At 43.6% G+C, this 23,301-nt stretch overlaps 1 protein-coding gene across 1 annotated transcript in view; it reads right to left on the bottom strand.

The window, feature by feature from the left end:
- AXDND1 (axonemal dynein light chain domain containing 1) overlaps positions 1–23,301 on the bottom strand; it is a 62,350-nt gene that overhangs the window by 20,592 nt on the left and 18,457 nt on the right. Inside the window, exons 9-16 of the mRNA XM_040984208.1 lie at positions 19,629–19,769; positions 18,998–19,102; positions 15,583–15,703; positions 12,794–12,895; positions 11,782–11,945; positions 10,263–10,338; positions 8,508–8,742; positions 2,341–2,542 (exon numbers count right to left, since the gene is read on the bottom strand). Coding sequence (XP_040840142.1) covers positions 2,341–2,542; positions 8,508–8,742; positions 10,263–10,338; positions 11,782–11,945; positions 12,794–12,895; positions 15,583–15,703; positions 18,998–19,102; positions 19,629–19,769 — 1,146 coding nt within the window. The remainder of the gene's footprint in view (positions 1–2,340; positions 2,543–8,507; positions 8,743–10,262; positions 10,339–11,781; positions 11,946–12,793; positions 12,896–15,582; positions 15,704–18,997; positions 19,103–19,628; positions 19,770–23,301) is intronic.

The following is a 23,301-nucleotide window of genomic DNA, read 5'->3' as shown; positions in this document are numbered from 1 at the left end:
GTAAGAAAGAGAAATTACCTGAAAAAGAAATTCTAAAAAATACATAATGGCTGAAAATTCAAATTAACTTAAAAATGGTGACTAATACATTCAGGAAAAGCAGTGGAAGATAGCCCAAGGCCTTGGGACCGTGCACCCTTTCTATACTAGTTGAGTGTGGCTGTGCTGGCTTCAGGCCAGCTTCAGGTCAGCTCTGGCCATTGGGGTCACTTGGGGAGTGAACCAGCAGACAGAAGATCTTTCTCTCTGTATATCTGCCTTCCCAGTAAAAATAAATAAATCTTTAAAAATGAGAGAGAGAAAGAAAGAGAAGAGTGGGGCGTTGACACGGGTTAAACACAGATTAATGTGACAGAATTTATAGCACAGAAATTAAGTCCCTGTCTGTGACAAACTGAGTCTCATCAAAGGTGCTAATCTCTTTGATGCAAATTTCTTTGGAAAAAGTGGCTTCTTCAACAAATAATACTGGAACAACTGAATATACACACAGAACAGAAAAAAGCTGGATCCTCACATTATGCCATACACAGAAATTAACCAAAACGGATCAGATACTAATACAAGAGTACATTCTATAAAGTGTTTAGAAGAGAATAGAGGATATCTGAGGCCAGTGCCTTGGTATTTGAGTCCAACTGATCCACTTCTGATCCAGCTCCCTGCTGATACACCTGGGAAGGGAGCAGAGGATGACCCAACTGCTTGGGTTTCGGCACCCATGCAGGAGGCCCAGAAAGATACTCCTGGCCCCCAGCATGGGACCACCCCAGCTATGGACACTGCAGCCATTTGAGCAGTGGGCCAGGCGATGGAAGCTCGCTCGCTCTCTCTCTCTCTCATTCTCTCTCTCCTCTGCCTGTCCTTTACCTTCTGTAATTTGGCTTTTAAAATAAAAATAAATAAACTTAAAAAATAAAAATGAAAACAAAGGGTATGGTCATTATATATGACACTAAAAATAGAACAACAAAGTTGGACTTCATCAAAATTAATAATCTTGTATATTTACAAGATAGTATCGGGTGTCAGGATGGCCAAGTGGTCTAAGGTGCCAGACTCAAGATACTATCAAGAAAGTGAAAACATTTGTTAAAAACTAGAACTCTTCAAGATTTTTCATAAGATTAAAATTTAGAAAAACAAAGTCAGGCATGGTAGGCTAAGCCTCTGCCTGGGGCACTGATATCCCATATGGGCACCAGTTAAAGTCCTAGCTGCTCCCCTTCCAATCCAGATCCTGCTAATGTGTCTGGGAACGCAGAAAAAGACTGTTGCTGTACCTACACGGTAGACCCAGAAGAAGCTCCAGGCTCCTGGCTGGTCCAGGTCTGGCTATTGCAGCTGTTTGGGAAGTAAACCAGCAAATGAGATATCTGTCTCTGTCTGTCTCTCTCTCTCTCTCTCTCTCTTTCTCCCACTGTAAAGCTCCACTTCAATAAAATAAATAAATATGTAGCCATAAAAAAAGTGGAGATAACCTACAGAATAAGAGAAGACATTTGCAATTTGATTTCTATCTAAAAATACACAAACAAATCTTACAAGTCAATAAAAAATGATCCCATGATAAGAGGAGCAAATAATCTGTAAAGGTGTTTCCTCAAATCAAAATACACAAATGTCCAGTGAGCATATTAAATGCTGCTTGGCATCATTAGTCCCCAGAGAAATGTCAATCAGAATGACAATGATCTACCCCCAATGTCACACTCAACTAGTACAGAAAGAACCAAGAAGGCAGACACGAAGGCTGGCAAGTATGTACAAACTGGAAACCTTATACACTCCTGGTGAGGATGTACCAAAAAAACTTGAACATTAATTTTTGCAGCAATGGAAATGATCCAATCACTCAAAACTAGACAGAGTAATCCATAAAATATAACTACATACAGTCGTAAAGGTGGTTGAAAAATTGAAACACACAACATGGGTGCATTTCCCAAACCTTATATAAAGCAAAAAGGAAAAAAAAAATAAAAAAGCTAACTATAGAAGGTCCCATAATATATGGTTTCTTTTGTTTAATATGTTCAGAAGAGGAAAGCCAACACATACAGTAGGAAATTCATGATTGTTTGGAGTTCGGGCTGGGGCTGGGGTGGGTGGGGGGAGAGGGTGAAAGATGACAGAGCTAGTTAAAGCATACGAGGCTCCTCAGTGAGGTGGTGCAATGCTGTCAAGCTGATTGTGACGATGGCTGAAGCCATAAATGGGCTGTGACTACAATGAAAGTTCTACACTTCGAAAAGGATGGCTCCTACAGTATGCTAACTCACAGCGCAACGAGCTTTCAAAGTCATTCTCCCGAAATGAGAGGGGGTGGTGGGAACTTACGAGCCAGAATCCGTATCCACGAGTTGAGAAGCAGCACCAACACTGTTCATCAGTGCTTCCAACTGAGATCTCATTTCATTCATTTTTCTATTGATTACCACCCATTCCTCAAAATACGTTTCAGGAAACTCCAGGATGTTTTCCAACTTGAAAGCACAGAATTCAAGAGCGCTAATCACACTTGGAACCACTTTAGGGGCCCCTGAAAAGTGAGAATAGCAATAAGTTTAAGAAGTGTCTGAAAATAACTGCTTCGATATTAAATCATGAAGTCCTAGTCCGTATACCTTTTGTTCAAATCTTTCCATATCTTACCACTTTTCTAACGAAACATCTAGTGGATACGTACTGTGTAATTGGCATCTTCATGACTAACGGTCTATTCTTTGATGATGGTTAATGCACTAAGCTTTCTACTTGTTAGGTAAGAATACAAACACATCAAACCGAGAGACTTTCAGACACAGGTTTCTGTGAAAGGCATTAATTCATTTATCCACAGCTGATAACACAGATGACGACAGGGATCACACTTCCTGAGTCATTGTTTACTGACGCAATGTTCATAATACAGGTTTTTGGTGTGAACAACATCGAGCATGGATCTTAACGCAGAGCCGGAAGGATAATTTACACTGAGAATAGGGAAAATGCGGTCTTATCTCCTTTTCTGAGAGTTACATAAAGAGCAGAAAGTAAAACATCAAGTTATTTTCTTTTCCTTATGAAAACATTTTCATTGTCTGTATCAACAGACTTTTTATCTTCCAGATCATACAAACTGGTTAATTTTGGCATCATTCATGATTTTGAATTCCTTCTATTACATGATGTTGGCTTCCCTTTTATTACTGAACATTTTTAAGCATGTATATTCGGTTTTGTTTGGAAGTAAAGGTTACAGAGAGAGGGAGCGACAGAGCTCTTCCATCCACTGGTTCACTGCCCAGATGACTGCGATAGCCAGGACTTGGACAGGCAGAAGGCAGGACGGGAGCTGCATCTGCGACTGTGGCATGGGTAGGAGGGGCTCAAACATGTGGGCCATCCTCCGCTCTTTTTCCCCAGGCCATTAGCAAACATTTGGATCAGAAGTGGAGCAGCTGGGACTCGCAGTGGTGCCCAGATGGGATGCTGATGCTACAGGTAGTGGCTCCATCCATTGTACCATAATGCTGGCTCCCATTTAACACTTATATTAATATGCAATGCTCAGGCCGCCAGCCTTCCATTTCCTTCATGTTTGGACTCCATCATTCCTCTCTTCCAGTTCTTAGTATTATGTATGCTATTATGACATACACCAGAACCTGTGACTTCTGCCTGATTGTGTTTCAGAACCTGTTAGCCAACTCCCTCTAGTCCGTTCTCCATTCATTTCAAATTATGTGTCACCTCACCAACAGCAAGGGAGGGCGTCTACTTTGCTGTAGAAGGCACTCCTTCACCCGCCCATCCTCAACAACACCCATGCACCAAGGCTGGGCAGTCCATTGGGTCAAATCGCATAAGGAACTCTCTCACTGCTGAAAGGGCCCTAAGCCAAAACAGTAAACACTACAGAACGTCACAGAAGGAACTCATTCCAGAAGAATCTCCCAAGAAACAGCAACAGCTCCCCGAACCCATCAGCCCCAGGAAAGGAGGGAAAACCTTCTTTGCAGGGTTTCTATATGAAATCATTTAAAATGTCCAGTTCTCTTTATAAAAAAAAAAATCATGCTACTTGCAAACAAATGAGAAAATATGACATGTGCACAGGGGAGAAAGCAGTCAAAAGTTGTTCATAGGAAGTCTAGGCATTAGACTTATTTCCTAAAATATTATTTATAAATACGTGCAAGGAAAACATGTCTATGTTACAGAAAATGGGAGAATAATGCCCCACCAGTTAGAAACCTGTAATAGAAAGAATTAGAAGAAGCAACTAGTAAATCCAAAGCTGGCAAGCATAAGGGCTAAAATGAAAATTCACTGGAGATATTCAACGACAGGTTTGAGTTGGCAGGAAAAATAAAGATTCATCCAACTTTAAGACAGGTCAGTTGGGATTACCCAGTCTGAGAAAAGAAAAAAATAAATAAAAACAAAAATGAAAGGAGTTAAAGCAGTGAAGAAAATGTCAGCCTCAGATACTCGTGTGACCCCATCAAACACACCCACGTGTGCTTCATGTGAGTGCCAAGAAGCAGAAAAAACAGAAACATCGAAAGTGATGTTCGAGAAGAAAATAGCCAAAATTTCCCAATCTATGATGAAAAGCATGCAGCTCCATATTTAAGAAGCTGAGAAAACTTCAAGTACAGTAAATCTAAAGAGGGCCATATCTAGATATAACACAAAGCCAACGAAAAACAAACATTTCAAAGTATTCAGATAACAGTATCAGGGCAGGCACCTGTGGTGCAGGCTGCCCCTTTGAGGCCAGCAGCCGTATAGGCAACAGTGCGAGCTCTAGCTGCTCCCAGCTCAGCGCACGTGCAATACTGTTCACAGCCCTTGCCTCCTTAAACAAAATGGCGTCTGATATGGCTGTAGAGGGACCACTGGGCTGTGAAATCCACCCTGTTCCTGCACTGCCCTTCTGAGACCTGCTGCTCTGTCTCTGCTCCTGGTCAAATCAGGCCAGTAGGCCGGGCAGTTCTTTGTCTGGGTTCACTGCCTGAGCTCCTGGTGAACGTCCCTTCCCACCTGGTTGCTGGTGGAGTTCCGGCTGCTGGTAGAGTTCAGATCACCAGTTACTGAATGTTGCTGGGTTATCAGTCACTGCAACACCACACCATTGTGTCCACTGCTCTCCTGTGTCTGTCAGCCTCCAGGTACCCCTCTGCTGTTGTTCTGTCCTCTCCTATTTCCTGGAATGTGCCCTCTCAGCTTCACAATGGTTAATATTTCTCCATCTGTTTAAACGAGTCCTTACCCTATTCCATCATCTTGATTCCAAGAAATTTAAACATATTTTAAAAAGATCTGAAATCAAGAACCTAATACTTTACATTATGAAGATGGGAAAGTGGAGAAGCAAACTAAGCCCTAAGCAAGCAAAAGAAAAAAATTATAAAGTTTATAATAGAAATAAATGAAACTGGGTCTGGCGCAGTGGCATAGTGGTTAAAGTCTTCATCTTGAATGCACTGTGATACGATGTGGGATCTGCCTTTGCAATAAAAATAAATAAATCTTTAGAAAAAAAGAATAAAAAGAAAAAAATGAAATTGAGAATGGGATGTAGAAAATCAATAAAATCTGAAGTTAGTAATTTATTCATTTATTTGTTCATTTATTTTAAAGATTTTTTAATTGGAAAGTCAGATATACAAAGGAGAGACAGAGGAAGAGTTTCCGTCTGCTGACTCACTCCCCAAGTGACCGCAATGGCTGGTGCTGTGCTAATCCGAAGCCAGGAGCCAGGAACTTCTTTCGGGGTCTTCCACATGGCTTCAGGGTCCCAAGGCCTTGGGCCATCCTTGACTGCTTTCCCAGGCCACAAGCAGGGAGCTGGGTGGGAAGTGGGGCTGCTGGGATTAGAACCAGAGCCCATATGAGATCCCAGGGCGTGCAAGGCGAAGACCTTAACCACTTGCGCCACCGCGCCGGGCCCCATTTATTCATTTATTTGTTCATTTACTTTAAAGATTTTTAATTGGAAAGTCAGATATACAAAGGAGAGACAGAGGAAGAGCTTCCGTCTGCTGACTCACTCCCCAAGTGACCTCAAAGGTGGTGCTGCGCTGATCCAAAGCCAGGAGCCAGGAACTTCTTTCGGGGTCTTCCACATGGCTGCAGGGTTCCAAGGCTTTGGGCCTTCCTTGACTGCTTTCCCAGGCCACAAGCAGGGAGCTGGGTGGGAAGCGTGGCTGCTGGGATTAGAACTGGCGCCCTTATAGGATCCCAGCGCGACAAGGACGTTAGCCACTAGACCAACACACTGGGCCCCAGAAGTTGGTTATTTAAAACATTATAGGCTTTCATTAGGATAAGAACAACAACAACAATGAAGAATCAACTGCCAAATTACTAAAATCAGGAATGAGGGGGGGATATCATTACTGACCTTACAGAAATAAAATCCTCTTAGCATAATGCTATTGTGTACCAATAAATTAGACAACCTAAGCAAAATGGACAGATACATTTAGATAAAATAGGTGTAATAAAAGGCATAAGTTATTAAAAGTGATTCAAGAAGAAACAGAAAACGTGAACAAATAAAATATATAGGGAGAGTAAATCAGCCATCAAAATTTCCCACAGTGAAAAGGCAAGGAACAAAAGGAGCATTGTTGAATTCTACTTAACATTTAAAGAAGAAGTGACATCAAACCTTCCAAAATAAAAATGGGGAAATGCCTCCCGACCAAGTCTAAGAGACAAATGGCACACTAATATCAAATCCAGACGAAGAAATCGACAGAGAAAACTACAGACCAACATCTCTTACAAAGCAGGTAAGGGGCAGGCGTTCGGTCCAGCCATCAGGACACCTGCACCCTCTGTCCAAGTTCATGTGTTCAAGTCCTACCCTTCCTAGTTGCAGCTTCCCACGAAGGCACAATGTGGGCACGGCAGTGACGGTTCAAGTGATGGGCGTCTCTCACCCACTCGGGAAGCCGGGCCTGGCTCCAGGCTCCTGGCACGTGCGGGAGGAACTAGGAAATGGGAGATTCTCTCTCTCCTCTTCCTCTCAAATAAAATTGTTTACAAATTTTTTTTTAAAGTATACACAAAAGATCTCAGCGAAATTCTAGTAGGCCAAATACAGCAACATCTAAGAGTCCTTAAAAAATAAAAAAGATTGTGGTAAGATAAAATTAAAAGTCAGTTCAGCTGGGCCCAGCGTGACAGTCTATCGGCTGAAGTGCTCGCTTTGCACGCACTGGGATCCCATATGGGTGCTGGTTCATGTTCTGGCTACTCCGCTTCCCTGCCAGCTCGCTGCTGGTGGCCTGGGAAAGCAGTCAAGGATGGCCCAGAGCCTTGGGACCCTGCACCAGCGTGGGACGCCCAGAAGGAGCTCCTGGCTTTGGATCCACACAGCTCTGGCTGTTGAGGCCTCTTGGGGAATGAATCAGTGGGAAAAATTTTTTCCTTTTTGTCTCTCCTCTCTGTATATCTGACTTTCCAATGAAAATGAATAAATCTTAAAAAAAAAAAAAGTCAGTTCAGTTGAGACAACAGTTAGATCAGCTGCATCTCATACTGGGGTGCCTGAATTTGGCATCTGGCCCTCAGCACAGCAGCTGGACAGGAGTGCGGGATGAATTCACGGTCCCTGCTCGGCCGAGCCCAGCCTCACAGCGGGCACTTTGGGAGTGAGCCAGGGAATGAAAGCTTGTGTTTTCATTTCTTCTCCCTCTCCCCGTCTTTCTCTCCTTTCCTCCCATGCTCTCACTTTTTTTTTTTTTAATTAAAATACTTAAGGTAATTTTGGTGTAAAACATTTTTAAATTAATAATCTGTGAACTTTTGGAATATTCCACATACATACGAATCTCAAAATTGTGTGTATCAAGATGCACTGAATTTTAATTCAATTCCAAATCTGCACGAGTGCTTTAAGGATTCTGTGCAGTTACTAAGCGACTGGAGAAATGGGAAAAGGTGCACAGAGAAATTCACACACAAATGTTTGCATCATTCACCACAGCCCAAAAGTAGAAACAGCTGAAATGAAAAACAACACTTTTACTAGATCTGTTAAAGGAATATTGTTCGGCCATAAAAATGGCCAAGTTGACACGCACCACAACGCAGATAAGCCTGGAGAACAGGCTGAGTGAAAGGAGCCGACTGCAAATACCACCAAGCGTTGGGCTTCATTCACATAAACGCTCGTGTCAGGTTCCAGACACGAGGTGTAGCATGGGAATGCCAGGGTGAGAGCCAACGACCCGGGCTCCTTTTCAGGCTTATTTAAAATTTACTTACATTGCAAGTATTTTAGAAGTGACTGTGGTAATGGAAGCAAATGTTTGTGAATCCACACTCAATTGTATACTTTAGTGAATTGCATATAAAATCCTATTTCAAACAATAAAGTGCTCAACACTTTATTTTTAATTCTGTGCATGTGTCATTATTATCTTAAATATTAATTTTGTTCAAAATAAGACCTCTTAAGATGCTTTATAAAATGCCAAGAAACCTGATGGTCATTTTTGGCTTACCGTGTTCTCCATTGATTCTGCTTTCGTAGTCTTTGTAGAGTTTGTCTATGTTTTTCAGGATTTCCTCCATGTACTGTTGCTCCGGGGGCAGCTCCCCTTCCAGGCTTCTATGGCGACTGAATATCCCAAGGCCAACATCTGCCCAGTTTTCCTGTAAATGCCTGATAATCTTGATATTATCGTGTCTTGACACTACCATTTCCCCGGAAATCCGTGCTTTCTCCTCTGTCAGCATCTAGCGAGAGAAGGGTGGGGGAGCAAGCACGGTGCTCAGCAGTGAAGTCATCAAACTCCCCAGACCCTTACCCTGCAGGAAGTCCCAACTGCTGCGAAGTTGCATCGTCCACTACTATTTTTCATACCATTTCTTTGAGATCTCAAGAAATGATATATGATAGACATTTTGTTTTTAAAGTGAATTCAAATCTGTTTTGATGCCTTATGAGACAAGCCATGATTTACCAGAATGAAAATAATTAGAACTTTCGAATCAGTAGTATTCAAAACATCCAGAAACCCTTTTAAAGTAGCTAAACTATATCCAATGTGTATTGCATGGCAAACTTCTTCAAATGTGAGACCATTCTGATGAACGCAATCCAAAAGAAAAGAAAATGCTGTTTGGGGGATCTGGGTGAGATTTTGTAAACTCTATTCACTTTGCAAGTATTTCTGTGTTGTGCTGTATTATTCTTGCTCAGATGAAGATAACAACATAATAATAATCTAAATAATGAAATCTATTGCCCACAGCTTGAATACTTGGCAAAAGATGATTTTAATGGATAAACCAAACAGGGCATATAAATACATGCACTGGGATATTATTCAGCCTTACAAGGAAGGACACTTCTGACACCTGCCATGACAAGGATGAACTCTGACCAGTTAGAAAAGGACAAATACTGCAGCCAGAAGGTACACAGAGCAGTCAGACAGAAAGTGGCTGATTCTCGCGAGGGAGGCTGGGGGAGGAAGACCGGGAGACGCGATATGTAAGGGTCACACTTCCACTGCGGGAAAATGAAAGGTTCTGGGGACAGCGCTGCCGATGATCGCTCGACATAATAAAATCAAGGTCATTCATTTTCAAAGTCCAAATTGTCCCCAAGAGAAAAGCCAGATACACATGAGGCACATGTTACTTATGCGTAACAATTAGGTGCGAGAACGAGTACTTTTTCCCTCATTTTTTTCTTTTTTGGATTAGGTAATTTTGACTCAGAACTGTGAAATGGAACTGGGCATATTTAAGTACATTGAAAAATGTTCCTCAAGTTGGTGCCACGGCATAGCAGATTAACCCTCTACCTGTGGCGCCAGCATTCCATAGGGATAACAGTTCAAGTCCTTGTGGCTCCACTTCTAATACAGCTGCCTGCTTATGGCCTGGGAAGGCAGAGGATGAAGCCGAAGTCCTTGAGCCCCTGTGCCCACATGAGAGACCCAGAGGAAGCTCCTGGCTTTGGATTAGCTCAGCTCCAGACATTGTGGTCATTTGGGGAGTGAACCAGCAATGAAATCTCTCTCTCTCTCTCCCTCCCTCTCTTTGTTTCTCTTCTCTCTTCTGTAACTTTGCCTTTTAAGTAAAACCAAATAAATCTTTTTAAAACCTGAAAAAGGCTCCTATGGTCTTGATGTTTTGCTTGTCTTTCCTAAAATTAAGTATGAAATGTTTAAAAACGGCATGTGCCTTAGTCGGAGGTAAGGAATCGACATTCCTAGAGCATGAAGCTGTTTGCTGGAAAATCTTACCTTTTGCCACTGCTTGAATTCCAGAAGAACTAATTCTAATACATTTTTCTTATTATGGGGCAGAATATCTTTCCCGCTGAAAGAAGAGAGAAAGGTCTGAGAACAGAGTAAAAACAAGGAAAGCCCCAGCCATGTGACATTAAGCTTTGCCTCAGTGACTTGAAGCATGCCTTCCAGCTGTAGGCCCTCTCATCCAACTTTAATTTTGTAAATATAAATTTTGAAATTCAGACTTTAATGAGACCTGAGCAACCAAGTTTCAGATGTTGGATCATGAGGGTATTTTTTCCTAATCACGGTCCCTGGGTCTTGGGAATTCAAAACTAGATCATTGCCGCAAGAATTCCTGCGGAATACGGCTGCCAAAACGACGCGGCAATAGAGATGAAGCGAAATGAGCAGGTGAGCTAAGAGCCGATAGCGGGGCCGGTGCAGTGGCACAGCAGGCTAACCACCATGGCACTGATATCCCACACGGGCGCCGGTTCGTGTCTCAGCTGCTTACTTTCCAATCCAGCTCTCTATTTGTGGCCCGAGAAAGCAGGCCAGGTTCTTGTGCTCCTGCACCCACATGGGAGACCTGGAGGAGGCTCCTGGCTCCTGACTTTGAACCAGCTCAGCTCTGGCCTTTGTGGCCATTTGGAGAGTGAATCAACAGACAAAAGGCCTTCTGTCTCCGTCTCTCTCTGTAAAATCTGTCCTCCAAATAAAAATAAACATGCTTAAAAAGAAAAAAAATAAACATTTAGGTCAAGGGTCCTAACTTCTGATAAAGAGTTCCCTTTTATTGTAAGTTGTTGATAAGGAAGTTTCTGAAGAGAGAGAGAGAGAAGCGCGCCTCGGCTGCTCACGTCCAGCTCCTAGCTGAGTTGACAATGGCAGTGATGTGCACATGACGGCAGCCGTGGCTTGCACTTGTACCAGCTAAATCTTCCAGAACTTCCAGGCCTACTCACTGGAACAACGAAACCATTGTTCTCAATTTAAAATGGAAATAATGTGTTTCCTCAGCAAACAGAGTGTCTTAAGTTTCTAAAAATAACCTTTGACATCATCTGGCTCAGCCTGCTTGCAAAGCATGGATTCCCATCAACCTTTGCTGTGACTCGGTCATTCGGTTCAGGGCAAGCACTTTACTGGCAGCTTCTGCCATTGCCAAGTAGGACAGCTAAGGGAAAACGATTTCCCTCTAGTTGTCATTCATTGGCATAAGCACTGTGCTGTGGGATTTGCACGTGGTCCTTTATATTCATGCTTGCCAACAGTGATGACACGACATTTAAAAGAAAATAAAGAGTGGGACCCTCAATGAACACAGTAACAGTTGGGCAGGGCAATCAGGACAGACTACTGATTGTTGAAAGCAGCAGATTGTTGAAAGCCCTTCGCAGGCCTGTTGGTGGCCTCCCCAGCATCCTTGAGCAGCGAAGAGGTAAAATATGGAGAGAAACAAGAGAATGGGACTGAGTTATCACATACAGCACAATATCATCAGAGAACACGATTCTTGTAGACTCACGGATTATCAACCAAGACTTGATGCCATTTGATAACGCCATTCTGGACAATTTTCAGTTTCTCCAAGGTACATTCTTCAGTTTGCTCCACCTCCTGTTTAAACTTATTCATTAAGTTCCGCCATTTCTGTGTCAACTTCTGCAGCATTGCAAGGTCTGCTGTATCCTAGGTAACAAGCACGAAATCAAACAACCCACCCATTTACTCTTGCGACAAAAAATAATCATCATAATCAGGCCATCATTAGCATTAATGCCATAGAGAAATCTAAAGGAGACATACTGCAATATTGAAGAGAGATTTTTCTTTAGCAATATCATTTTGTGGAGCCCAGTACAATGGCTCAATTGGTTAATCCTCCCCCTTTAAGCACCAAGATGCCATATGGGCGCTGGTTCATGTCCAGGCTGCCCCACTTCCCTGCCATCTCCCTGCCTGTGGCCTGGGAAAGCAATGGAGGACGGCCTAAAGCCTTGGGACCCTGCACCCGTGTGGGAGACCTGGAGGAAGCTCCTGGCTCCTGGTTCCAGATCGGCTCAGCTCTCACTATTGAGGCCACTTGGGGAGTGAACAAGTAGATGGAAGATCTGTCTCTCTGTCTCTTCTTCTCTCTGTAAAAAACTGACTTTCCAATAAAAATAGATAAACTTTAAAAAATAATTTGAATTAAAAAAGACTTGTAGTAGTCTCAGCTCTCAGGGTGGGTGTGCAGAGCTGTTAACATCCCACTCTACGTGCCCACATTCCAAGGTGCGTGGGTTCTTACTTCAGCTCCACTCCCGATTCCAGTTTCCTGCTAATGTGTCCCCTGCGAGGAGCACATGACGGCCAGAGAGCTGGCCCTGGCCACCAACATGGCAGTCCTTTGTTCTGGCTCAGTCTTAACTGTGCATTTGGGGAGTGAACTAAGACGATGGGAGATGCTCTGGTGTATGTGTGTGTGTGTCTTTCAAATAAATAAAATTCACTCGTATCAGCTCTCAGCACTCATAACTGAAGGGAATCGGACTTGCCTTGGCTGAGAGCAGTATGATGAAATGCTTAGTGTACTTGTTCCAGGCTTTTTCATTGAGGTAAAGTCTTTGTGCCAATATGACTTTATTTCTTTCAATTACCTGTAAAAATAATGTACTACGCTCAGGAACTAAAACATTAACAGATCATTAGAATTTATCCTAGTGTTTTAATGTATCATAGTATACATATGCATATGCATATACTATATGCATATGTTTAACTCAAGGGAAGATCAAAACTCTACTCACACTGCTTTCACACCATCACCAAAGCGTAAAAATCACCAAGTTGAGAATACAAACGTCCAGAAGAGTTGTATCAATTTAAATTCCCATCAATAATACATGATACTGCTCATGCTTATATTTTAACACTTGCTAATCTTGTAAGTGCAAAGTGATATCATTTGGTGAGGCTGAGTACATTTCACAGGCTTATTAACCATTTGAATTTCTTACTCTGAATTATCTGACTATATTCTATGCTCATAGTTCTACTGAAGTACTTTTATTTTTGAAATGCACTTACTACTTCCATAGCATTGTTTTCTCCATAAGGTACCAACGTTTTATTCCAGTGTGCCACTTGCTTTTGTCATTAGCACTGCGTAGAAGATTCTAATTTAAGTTTCCTTTCATGTCATACAAAGAGCTTCCCCATTCCGGTATCATAAAAAGATTCTCAGGGGCTTGCCCTGCAGCACAGCTAACTATACAGCCAGACGCCATCTGTGACGTCAGCACCCATTTGGGTGCTGGCTCATGTCCCAGATGCTCTACTTCCAATCCAGCTCCCCGCTAATGACCTGGGAAACCACGAAAGCTGATCCAAGGATTTGGTCCCCTGCCACCCATGCAGGATAGCCAAATGAAGCTCTTGGCTCTGGGCTCGCAGCCCCGGCCCTCCCTAACCCGCTATTGCAGCCGTCTGCGGCATGGACCAGCAGATGGAAGATCTTTCCCTTTCCCTGACTTTTTCTCCCTGTAGTTGAGCCTTTCAAATAAGTTAATTTGTAAAATTCTCACTTATTATGGTAAATCATAGTTTCATTCTTTCATTTCCAAATATTCAATCTCTTCTAGAATTTAACTGTTTGTGTAATATTTTTTATTATATATCTAAAATTTCACTGTATAACAAATTGGGTTATACAATTGGGTTTATCCAATTTGAGCATCTCACATACACATGAGTCAGTTTATAATTTTCCTATTCGGTCCTCTTGGATTTATTTATTCTTACATGACCACATTATTACCTATTTTGACTTTCAGTACATTTCAAGAAGTACAAATTCTTTTTTTTTTTTTTTAAAGATTTGTTTGTGGGCCCAGCGCAATAGCATAGTGGTTAAAGTCCTCGCCTTGAACACACCAGGATCCCATAAGGGCGCCGGGTCTAATCCCAGCCGATCTGCTTCCATCCAGCTCCCTGCCTGTGGCCTGAGAAAGCAGTCGAGGACGGCCCAAAGCCTTGGGACCCTGAACCCATGTGGGAGACCTGGGGGAGGCTACTGGCTCCTGGCTTCGGATTGGCTCAGCTCCAACCGTTGCAGCCACTTTGGGAGTGAACCATTGGATGAAAGATCTTCCTCTCTGTCTCTCCTCCTCTCTGTATATCTGACTTTCCAAATAAAAATAAATAATTTTTTTTAAAATTGTCTTTATTAGAAAGTCAGATTTTACAGAAAGGAGAGACAGAGGAAAAGACCTTCTGCCCGATGGTTCATTCCCCAAGTGGCCACAGTGGCCAGAGCTGAGTTGATCTGAAGTGCCTAAGTAACTGACAGGCTACTGCACAGAGCCAAGCCTAATATAGAACTATAATGCTAGTGCTATAGCTCAATGGTTAAATCCTCACCTGGCATGCACTGGGATCCCGTACAGGCACTGGTTTATGTCCCAGCCACGCCATTTTCCATCCAGCTCCCTGCCTGTGACCTGGGAAAGCACTAGAGGGAGGTCCAGAGCCTTGGGACCCTGCACCCACGTGGGAGACCTGGAAGAAGCTCCTGGCTCCTGGCTTCGGATTGGCTCAGCTCTGGCCATCTTGGCCACTCAGGGAGTGAACCAGCAGATGGAAGAGCTTTCCCTCGTCTCCCCTCTCTCCATAAATCTGATCTGCCTTTCCAATGAAAACAAATAAATCTTTAAAAAAAAAAGATCTGAAGTGCAGATGTGTTCATGCAATATACTTCCACAGAGTGCTGTGAGCTGCCTCTAATGTACTGTGGAACGAATCCAACTGAGCCACTATCTTAATCCTTTGTGGGTCATAATTCACTACTATTGATACCTAATACGTCTCAGATGTCAGGGGAGGCAGCCATCAAGTAAGCACATTAGATATGCAGAATATGGTGGTAGGACTTCCCTAGTTGCCTAAAGCATCATGTACAATTCCATAGGCAATCGCTGTCATCTTGTATACTAGGCTGTTAGGGCCAGAGCACAATATCCGGTGATAACAATATAGTTACAGCACATAAAAAAAAGAAAACTATCCTCCCTAGTTTAGTATAAATAAATTCCCAAATAATACAAAATCTTACTTTACAGATTATATTAAAAAAGAGTCCTTAACAGTGCAGTAACTAGGTATCCAATAGAAAAAAAGGTGAATGAAAATAATTCTCTTTAGCTTTTCAAGATGCACTAAGGCTATATTATTAATTAATAAATATACACATTCATTTGAGGGAGTGTTGTTGATATAGCTGCAAATTACAAAACCAAATGTGTTTAGCCACAAATGAAAGCCGTGCTGTGAACACAGGGGCACCAACCTTCAGGGCCAGCTCGTGGGTGGCTGAGCTCCAGTGGTCTCTTTCTGCCATTAATTGTGTAATATCACTCTCCATCCTTCCTCTCTGCAATGAATATAATTCGTGGTATTCTTCTACGATTCTAAAAGAAAAAAATACAACAACTGTTTAGACATTTTTAAAACTGTAGAGTTAGTCATTTGTTCCTTTAAAACTCATCACGAGGTAACGATAGTGTAACTGAAGCGAAGTACAAGAAAAAAATCTATGTTTTGTTTAAACCCTGCAGTCTAATCAAAGCTCCAATGTATCACTCACTGCTTGAAACACTCCTTTTCCCTGGAATTACCCTAGAACTTCCACGACTTGATATTCCAGTGGCATATGACACAATACCTGGTGGAAAAACCAGAACACAAGTAACGGTAACTAAGCAGTTTTACTCTTGGCTCACAGCCTCGGCACTCCTTATGGAAGGGACAGAGCCTGGTAACCGTGAGCCACTGCGTGGTTAAACTAGGGAAAGGTGTTGCAACTTGGGATGCTCCCAGTCCGTGCTGGGATTCAGACGCAAATCCCAGCTCCTCTTGCAAACACAGCTTCCTGCTAACTTGCATCCCAGGAAGCAGCAGGTAATATCAAGTCCTCGGGTCACTGCCAACCTAGTGAAAGGGTATGGGAGACATGGATTGATTGACCAGTCCTGATCGATGAGTCCCAGATGTTACCAGCTTTTACAGAGGGAAGGTCTTTCCGTCTCTTTGCCTTTTAAGTAAAATGGAAACGGATGAATATTTAAAGATGAATATTGGAGTTGGCGTTGTGCTGCAGTGATGCCAGCATCCCACAGGAGTGCTCCTTTGAGTCCTGGCTGCTCCACTTTCAATCCAGATTCCTGCTCAGATGCCTGGGAAAGCAGCAGAGGATGGCTGAACTACTTGAGGCCCTGCTGTCCACATGTGAAACTCAGCACGGAATTCCTTGCTCCTGGCTGTAGACTGGCTCATCCCCAAGCCTTGTGGGCATTCATAAAATGAACCAGCAGGTAGTTCTATCTTTCAAATACATTAGTAAATATTTTAAATTAATTTAAAATTACATATAATTCATACAAGATTAAAAGAAATTCTCTCCCAATCATGCAAAAGCATATGTATAATTAAATGACATTTTCTTATTGAATCTTTCTGCATCTCTACCAGAACACTTTTTACTTCTAATTCATAATGATGTTTCTTCCTTTTTCTTTTGGTAAAGATTATTCACTTGAAAGGCAAGGGGCCAGTGCTGTGGCATAGCAAATTAAGTTGCTGCCTATAGTGCCAGCATCCCATATGCTGACACCCAGCATCCAGGCTGAGTCTCAAGTTGAGACTCCCCGTTTGAGTCTCAGCTGCTCCGATTTGAATTAGCTCCCTGCTAATGGCCTGGGAAAGGCAAGAGAGGATGGCCCAAGTGTTTGGGCGCCTGCCACCCACGTGTGAGACCAGTATGAAGCTCCTAGCTCCAGGATTCAACCACGGTGGTGGCCACTGTGGCCATTTTGGTAGTGAACCAGTGGATGGAAGAGCTCTCTCTCTCTAACTCTGGCTTTCAAAATAAATTTTTTTTAAGATTTATTTTTATTATTTTTTTATTGGAAAGGTGGATATACAGAGAGGAGAGACAGAGAGGAAGATCTTCCGTCCGATGATTCACTCCCCAAGTGAGCGCAATGGACAATGCTATGCCGATCCGAAGCCAGGAGCCTCTTCCGGGTCTCCCATGCGGGTGCAGGGTCCCAAAGCTTTGGGCTTTCCTCAACTGCTTTCCCGGGCCACAGGCAGGGAGCTGGAAGGGAAGCGGGGCTGCCGGGACAGAACCGGTGCCCATATGGGATCCCGGGCGTGCAAGGCGAGGACCTTAACCACTTGCGCCACTGCGCCGGGCCCCAAAATAAATTATTTTAAAAAGAAAAGAAACAGTGACAAAACTACTCTATTGGGTCTGATGCGGTAGCCTAGTGGTTAAATCCTCGCCTTGCACACACTGGGATCTCAGATGGATGCTGCTACAAGTCCCAGTGACCCCACTTTCCATCCAGCTCCCTGCTTGTGGCCTGGGAAAGCAGCTGAGGACAGCCCAAAGCCTTGGGACCCTGCACCAGCGTGGGAGACCCGGAAGAAGCTCCTTTCAGATCAGATGATCTTCCTTTCTCTCCTGGTCTCTGTAAATGTGACTTTCCAATAAAAATAAATAAATCTTAAAAAAAAAAAAAGCACTCCATGAGGCCATCAAAATCACCTGCCTCAGAGTCCCCCACAGCGGTCCCCTAAGGACAATATGCTAAGAGCCTTGATGAAGGGGCCATCCCTGGGCATGGAAAGCCAACACAAACAGGGGAGGGGGGACCATTCCTGCCCCTGCTGGCTCACACGCTAGGCTAGGAATGCCAGCCTGGAAGCTATTTTTCAAAATAACAAGATGCAGGAGCAGCCGAGTGAGTCTTTACCCAAGACACAGCCGCGCCAGAGGCTTTTAAAAGAGCATCTCTGGGTAACAGAAAAGAGAACTCAGCAAGCATCAAGCAATGCCCTTGGGTCTCTGACACCTGAACCCTGTCACCGCCTCCTCCAGCCCCAGAAGGGCCGGCACATTGCACTGTGGCACTTCTTTCCCAGACTCACAACAGAGGGAGGGCCTCCAGGACCTGCAGGAGGAGCGGCTGCCAGCCAGCCGCAGTAGGGGACAGGCCCATGTGCAACGAGGCTGTGCCACTTCCTCCTGGGACAACAGAGGTTGACCTGGATGTGCAAGTCAACCTGGCTTCTCGGCATCTCCTTCTGAAATTCTTTCTTGCAACAGAGAAAAGCACCAGGGCCGAGTCTGGGCTGTCCACAGCAAAATGTTTCTGTAAAATTCTGTCCCTGTCAACCTCGCAAAAATAGAGCGTGAAGCAAGTACAACGAGTACGGCATGGTGAGACATATAATGAACAATGTAATTCCAGCAGTGCTTACTGCAATATTTTCTTTTTCTGAATATTTGAAAAAGAATTTCTCACATTGTCATAGCTCTGACTAGGTGTTAGACACCATTCTAGGTACTTCGTTCATAATAATACCCTTAGTTTTCATAATAATAATCACCTCAACACTGGATGCTGCATGGTAGGCAGTTCCATAGTATGAGCTGCTCACACTGCTTCTTTATACTTTCGCCGAGAAAACCCAAAAGAAAACCTCACTCAACAAAATGATTCATGCCAGAAGCAACCACGTGTTATAGGGCAGTGATCACATTTGCTTTTCTTTCCAGTTAGAATGAGAGATCAACCAAATTCAAGTAAAGCAGGCTGCATGTGTCTTCAGAATTCAAGAAGCTGCTATGACACCTGTTGTTTCAGGAGTTACATAAGCATCTCTCAGACAAGCCACGCAAACGTGAAGCAACTCACTTGGCATTCTTTTCAGCATCCAGAAGAGCTTGAGCCAAATCCTTATGGGCCTTCTCTGCTTCCTTTGTTAGCTTCATGTCATGTGCCCGAACTAGACACAATTCCCTAAAATAAAGCAAAGGCATTTTAAAACCGCAATTGGAGATTCCAAAAAAATTTCTACTCAGGGCATCAGATTTCAATGCTAGCTTTTTCTCATTTACATCTATTTGCCTGGCCTTTCCTCCTTATTATCAAGTTGAGAAATCCAGCATACATGGTGGATGAGATCCTGACAGGTTTAACAGTGGAATCTGTCAAAGGAGGGTGGGTATTTGGGTATTAGCCTGCTGGTTAAGGCACTGCCCAGGCACGCACTTGGGAGTGACTCATTGGATGCAAGGTCTCTCTCAGTTCCTGCTCCTAGCTCTGGCTCTCTGAGTCTCTCTGCCTCTCAAATAAAGTGAAAGCAAATGAAATGTTTTTAAAGGAATCTTTAAAAAAAAAAAAGAAGGGGGGGGGAAGGCAGAGAGAAGCCAGTGGAGCCTGTGGATGGGGCACCTGGGAATGCTGACAGGTGACACCACCACGCTGCCCTCTGAGCTCAAGAATCATCTTGCCACGAACTGGTTAGGGCAATCACAGTGCTCACCTGGTCAGTTCCTCAATAACGTTCTTGAAATTATATAATTCCTGTAAGATGCGCTGGTCCATCACGCGCTGTGTCACCAAGTCCTTGTAGAACTCAACCATCTGCCGGGCAATCTGGTCAAGCATTTGCACGTACCTCTCTCTGAGAAACCAGGAAGGGACGCGGCAGCCAGAGAATGTGCGAGAGAGAAAAACCGTGTGAAAGGGGGAAACCGCAGACAGACATCCAGGCAAGACGTGTGGGAAGGAAGGGCGGAGAGGAGAGAAGACCTGGGCCCTTGCACGTGACCGCAGGGCGAGTGGCGCAGTCCGAGACACTGTGTTTGCAACCTAGCAACTGGGATGTATAACAAAAGTAAGGAACTCTTCCATTCCTGCTTCTAAAGTTAGTAGAAGTTGTGTGAGGGTACAAATCAGGTCTTACATATTTGTACTTGTAAAATATCTAACAGAATGTCCGGGACCTGTCATGCAAGGAAGCTAACTCTTTTTGTATACATTTAAAAATATTTTATTTCCTGATTTATTTATTAGAAGATGTTATTTATTTATCTGAAAGACAGAGTTACAGAGAGACAGGAGAAACAAATGGAGGGACCCTCTCTCTGCCGGTCACTCCACGGATGGCCACAGTGGCCGGGACGGAGCTGCCTCTAGGTCTCCCATGTGGGCTCAGCGGCCAAAGCACCTGCTTATGCTCCACTGCATCAGAAGTAGGGGCAGTGGACACTCAAACTGGCACCCTAAGGGATGCCAGTACTGCAGGTGGTATCTTAGCCCAGTATGCCACGGTGCCAGCCCCACAAAGAAGTCAATTCTTTTTCCTTTTGAATAAGGACAAACAAAATATGTGTAAATGATCGTAGATGATAAATGATAAGTACTGTTAACTGAAAAGTCTTCATTTGTAAGAATTTGGTGTTATAACCTAAGCGTGAGGTACTAGAATTATACTATGTTTGAGTTAGATTGGTCACTCTGTCTAATCTCTTACGGAGTTTTCCAGCCCTTGTTTAAACACTTAAAAATGGAGTTTAACAGCTCAAAATGCATCTCACCCATTGGAACTTGTCAGTTTAAAAATGCGTTCTTTAGGACTTCTGCTTCTGACAACACAGGCATGAGATAACGCTGCAGGACCTTCCCTTTCCAATTAGCTCCAGCCATAATAAGAGTATTCTTTTCAGAACAGCAGTGGACTTACAGGATTGAAAGCAAAAAGAATCAGCATGGGTGGCATTTGGCTGCGCAGTTAAGACACTACTTGGGGAACAGGCTGATCCTCTGCCCTGTGGCTCTGCAATCCATATGGGCACTGGCTCATGTCCCAGCTACTCTACTTTCAATCTATCTCTCTGCTCTGGCCTGGGGAAGCAGTGGAGGACGACCCAAAGCCTTGGAATCCTGTACCGCCCTGGGAGACCCAGAAGAAGCTCCTGGCTCCTGACTTTGGATCAGCTCAGCTCTGGCTGTTGTGGCCACTTGGAGAGTGAACCAGCAGACGGAAGACCTCTTTCTGTAAAAATCTGCCTTTGATATATAAATAAATAAATAAATAAATAAGAAAGAAAGAAAGAAAGACACCACTTGGGATGCCTACACGCCACGCTTCCACATTGGAAACCAAGGTTTATATTCTGGCTCTGTTCCCAGTCCCTGGGAGGCAGCAGGTGATGGCTTAGGTATATGTGTCCCTGTCACCCACACCTGACACCTGCGTTGGCTTCTCAGGCTCCTGACTTCGATCTGACCCAGCCTCAACTACTGTGGGGATTTGGCCATGAACTAGTACATGGGAACTTCTCTCTCTCGGTGTCTCTCTTTCCTTCCCCCCTGCCTCTCAAAAGAAGAAAGCAAAATAAACAACAACAACAACAAATCACGTGAAGAATGGGCGGGGGGGGGGGCGGTTAGAGCAGTATTCAGTAGGCAAGCTCAGGGCCAGGATTTTCCCCTAGAAAAAACAGCAATACTGGAACCCAGAGACTCAAATCAATCTTGGACCTTCTTCAAAATAGGAGACTTAAAAGCACCCAGACCTCTGCTTCAAGCTCAGACTCGGGAGGGAACCCGGAAATCCTTTATACAGGAAAGTACCCCTGATTTATACCCTGAGGGTTCATTGGTTAAGACCAGCCAAAAAACTAGCATCACAAAGTTGCAACACACAAATGAAATAAAATATTATTAACTGAATTACCCATAGGTGAATTAAGCAAAACAGCAAGAACTAAACAAAGTAGCAACACCCAGGCAGTAGCACAGACACAAGCAGAGGGAAATTATAAAAGAATTAGATGAATATATAAATAGAGAATGCCTAACAGAAACATACTTTAAGTTCTAGAAAGAGGAGACAGGTAGAAGGCAAAAGAAGCACTAACAGAAATCATTACTGATACTTGTCTAAAACTTAAAAAGACATTACGCACTTGTCCCTGTTCCTCAACTTTAATCAGTGGTCCACCTGGGCACGCATCCTTAGCTATGTCAACATCATTAAAAATACATTTATTACAAAACATTAAAAAGACATTTAATGTGTATAACATGCAGTTTGACAGAGATACAGGAAGTAGAAACATAAATTCAGAGATCTGCATTTGCTCTCCTATCTGAAATAACAAAGGATTAAGTATATGAAACCATTTCCAAGACACTGGGCATCACGAATGGAAGCGATCCTGAGAGACCATGGAATCAGGTGAGCCTGTGATCGAACCAGTGACCACAACTATCTCACGGAGCCAGGTAAGCAAGAGAAAACTAAATCAAAGTCAGGAAAAGAATAAAAATCAGAAAAATTAAAGCATAAATCAGTGAAACAAAACTGAAAAAGAAAGAATATCACTGGACCAAAAGTCAGTGACTCTGATAAAAGTCTAGTTGATTTCCTGGAACAACAAAACCATAAAGAAGGCACAGGTAATCGATACGAGGAAAGAGAGAACTGACATGACCTCAGATTCCATGGACATAAAAAAGGACAGTAAGGGGCCCGGCGCGGTGGCGCAAGTGGTTAAAGGTCCTCGCCTTGCACGCCCGGGATCCCATAGGGCGCCGGTTCTAATCCCGGCAGCCCCGCTTCCCTTCCAGCTCCCTGCTTGTGGCCCGGGAAAGCAGTTGAGGACGGCCCAAGGCTTTGGGACCCTGCACCCGCGTGGGAGACCCGGAAGAGGCTCCTGGCTTCGGATCGGCATAGTATCGGCCCGTTGTGCTCACTTGGGGAGTGAATCATCGGACGGAAGACCTTCCTCTCTGTCTCTCCTCTCTGTATATCCGCCTTTCCAATGAAAAAATAATAAAAATAAATCTTTAAAAAAAAAAAAAAAAAGGACAGTAAGGCAGAGTGGGCACGGTGACACAGCAAGATGAACTGCTGCTTGGGGTACCAGCATCCCAGTCTAGATTGTTCAAGTCCCGGCTACTCTGTTCTTGATCCTGGTTCCTGCAATACAGCCAGGAGCCAATGGACCAGATGCTTGGATCCCGGCCATCCAGGTGGGAGCTCCCAGCTCCTGGCTTCGGGCTGCCCTTGCCCTGGCTGGTGTGGGCACGCAGGGAGTGAGCGTGATAGAAGATATCTTTATTTCCTCTTTCTGTAGCTGTCTTTCCAAAAAAAAATCTCCTTTTTAAAAATGATAATATGTAAAAATTTTAACAGTATCATATCA

This window comes from Ochotona curzoniae, unplaced genomic scaffold (assembly GCF_017591425.1).
Source record: "Ochotona curzoniae isolate NIBS_2020 unplaced genomic scaffold, NIBS_Ocur_1.0 contig_4105, whole genome shotgun sequence".
NCBI classification, from domain to species: Eukaryota; Metazoa; Chordata; class Mammalia; order Lagomorpha; family Ochotonidae; genus Ochotona; species Ochotona curzoniae.
This window is presented reverse-complemented; position numbering and strand designations above follow the sequence as displayed.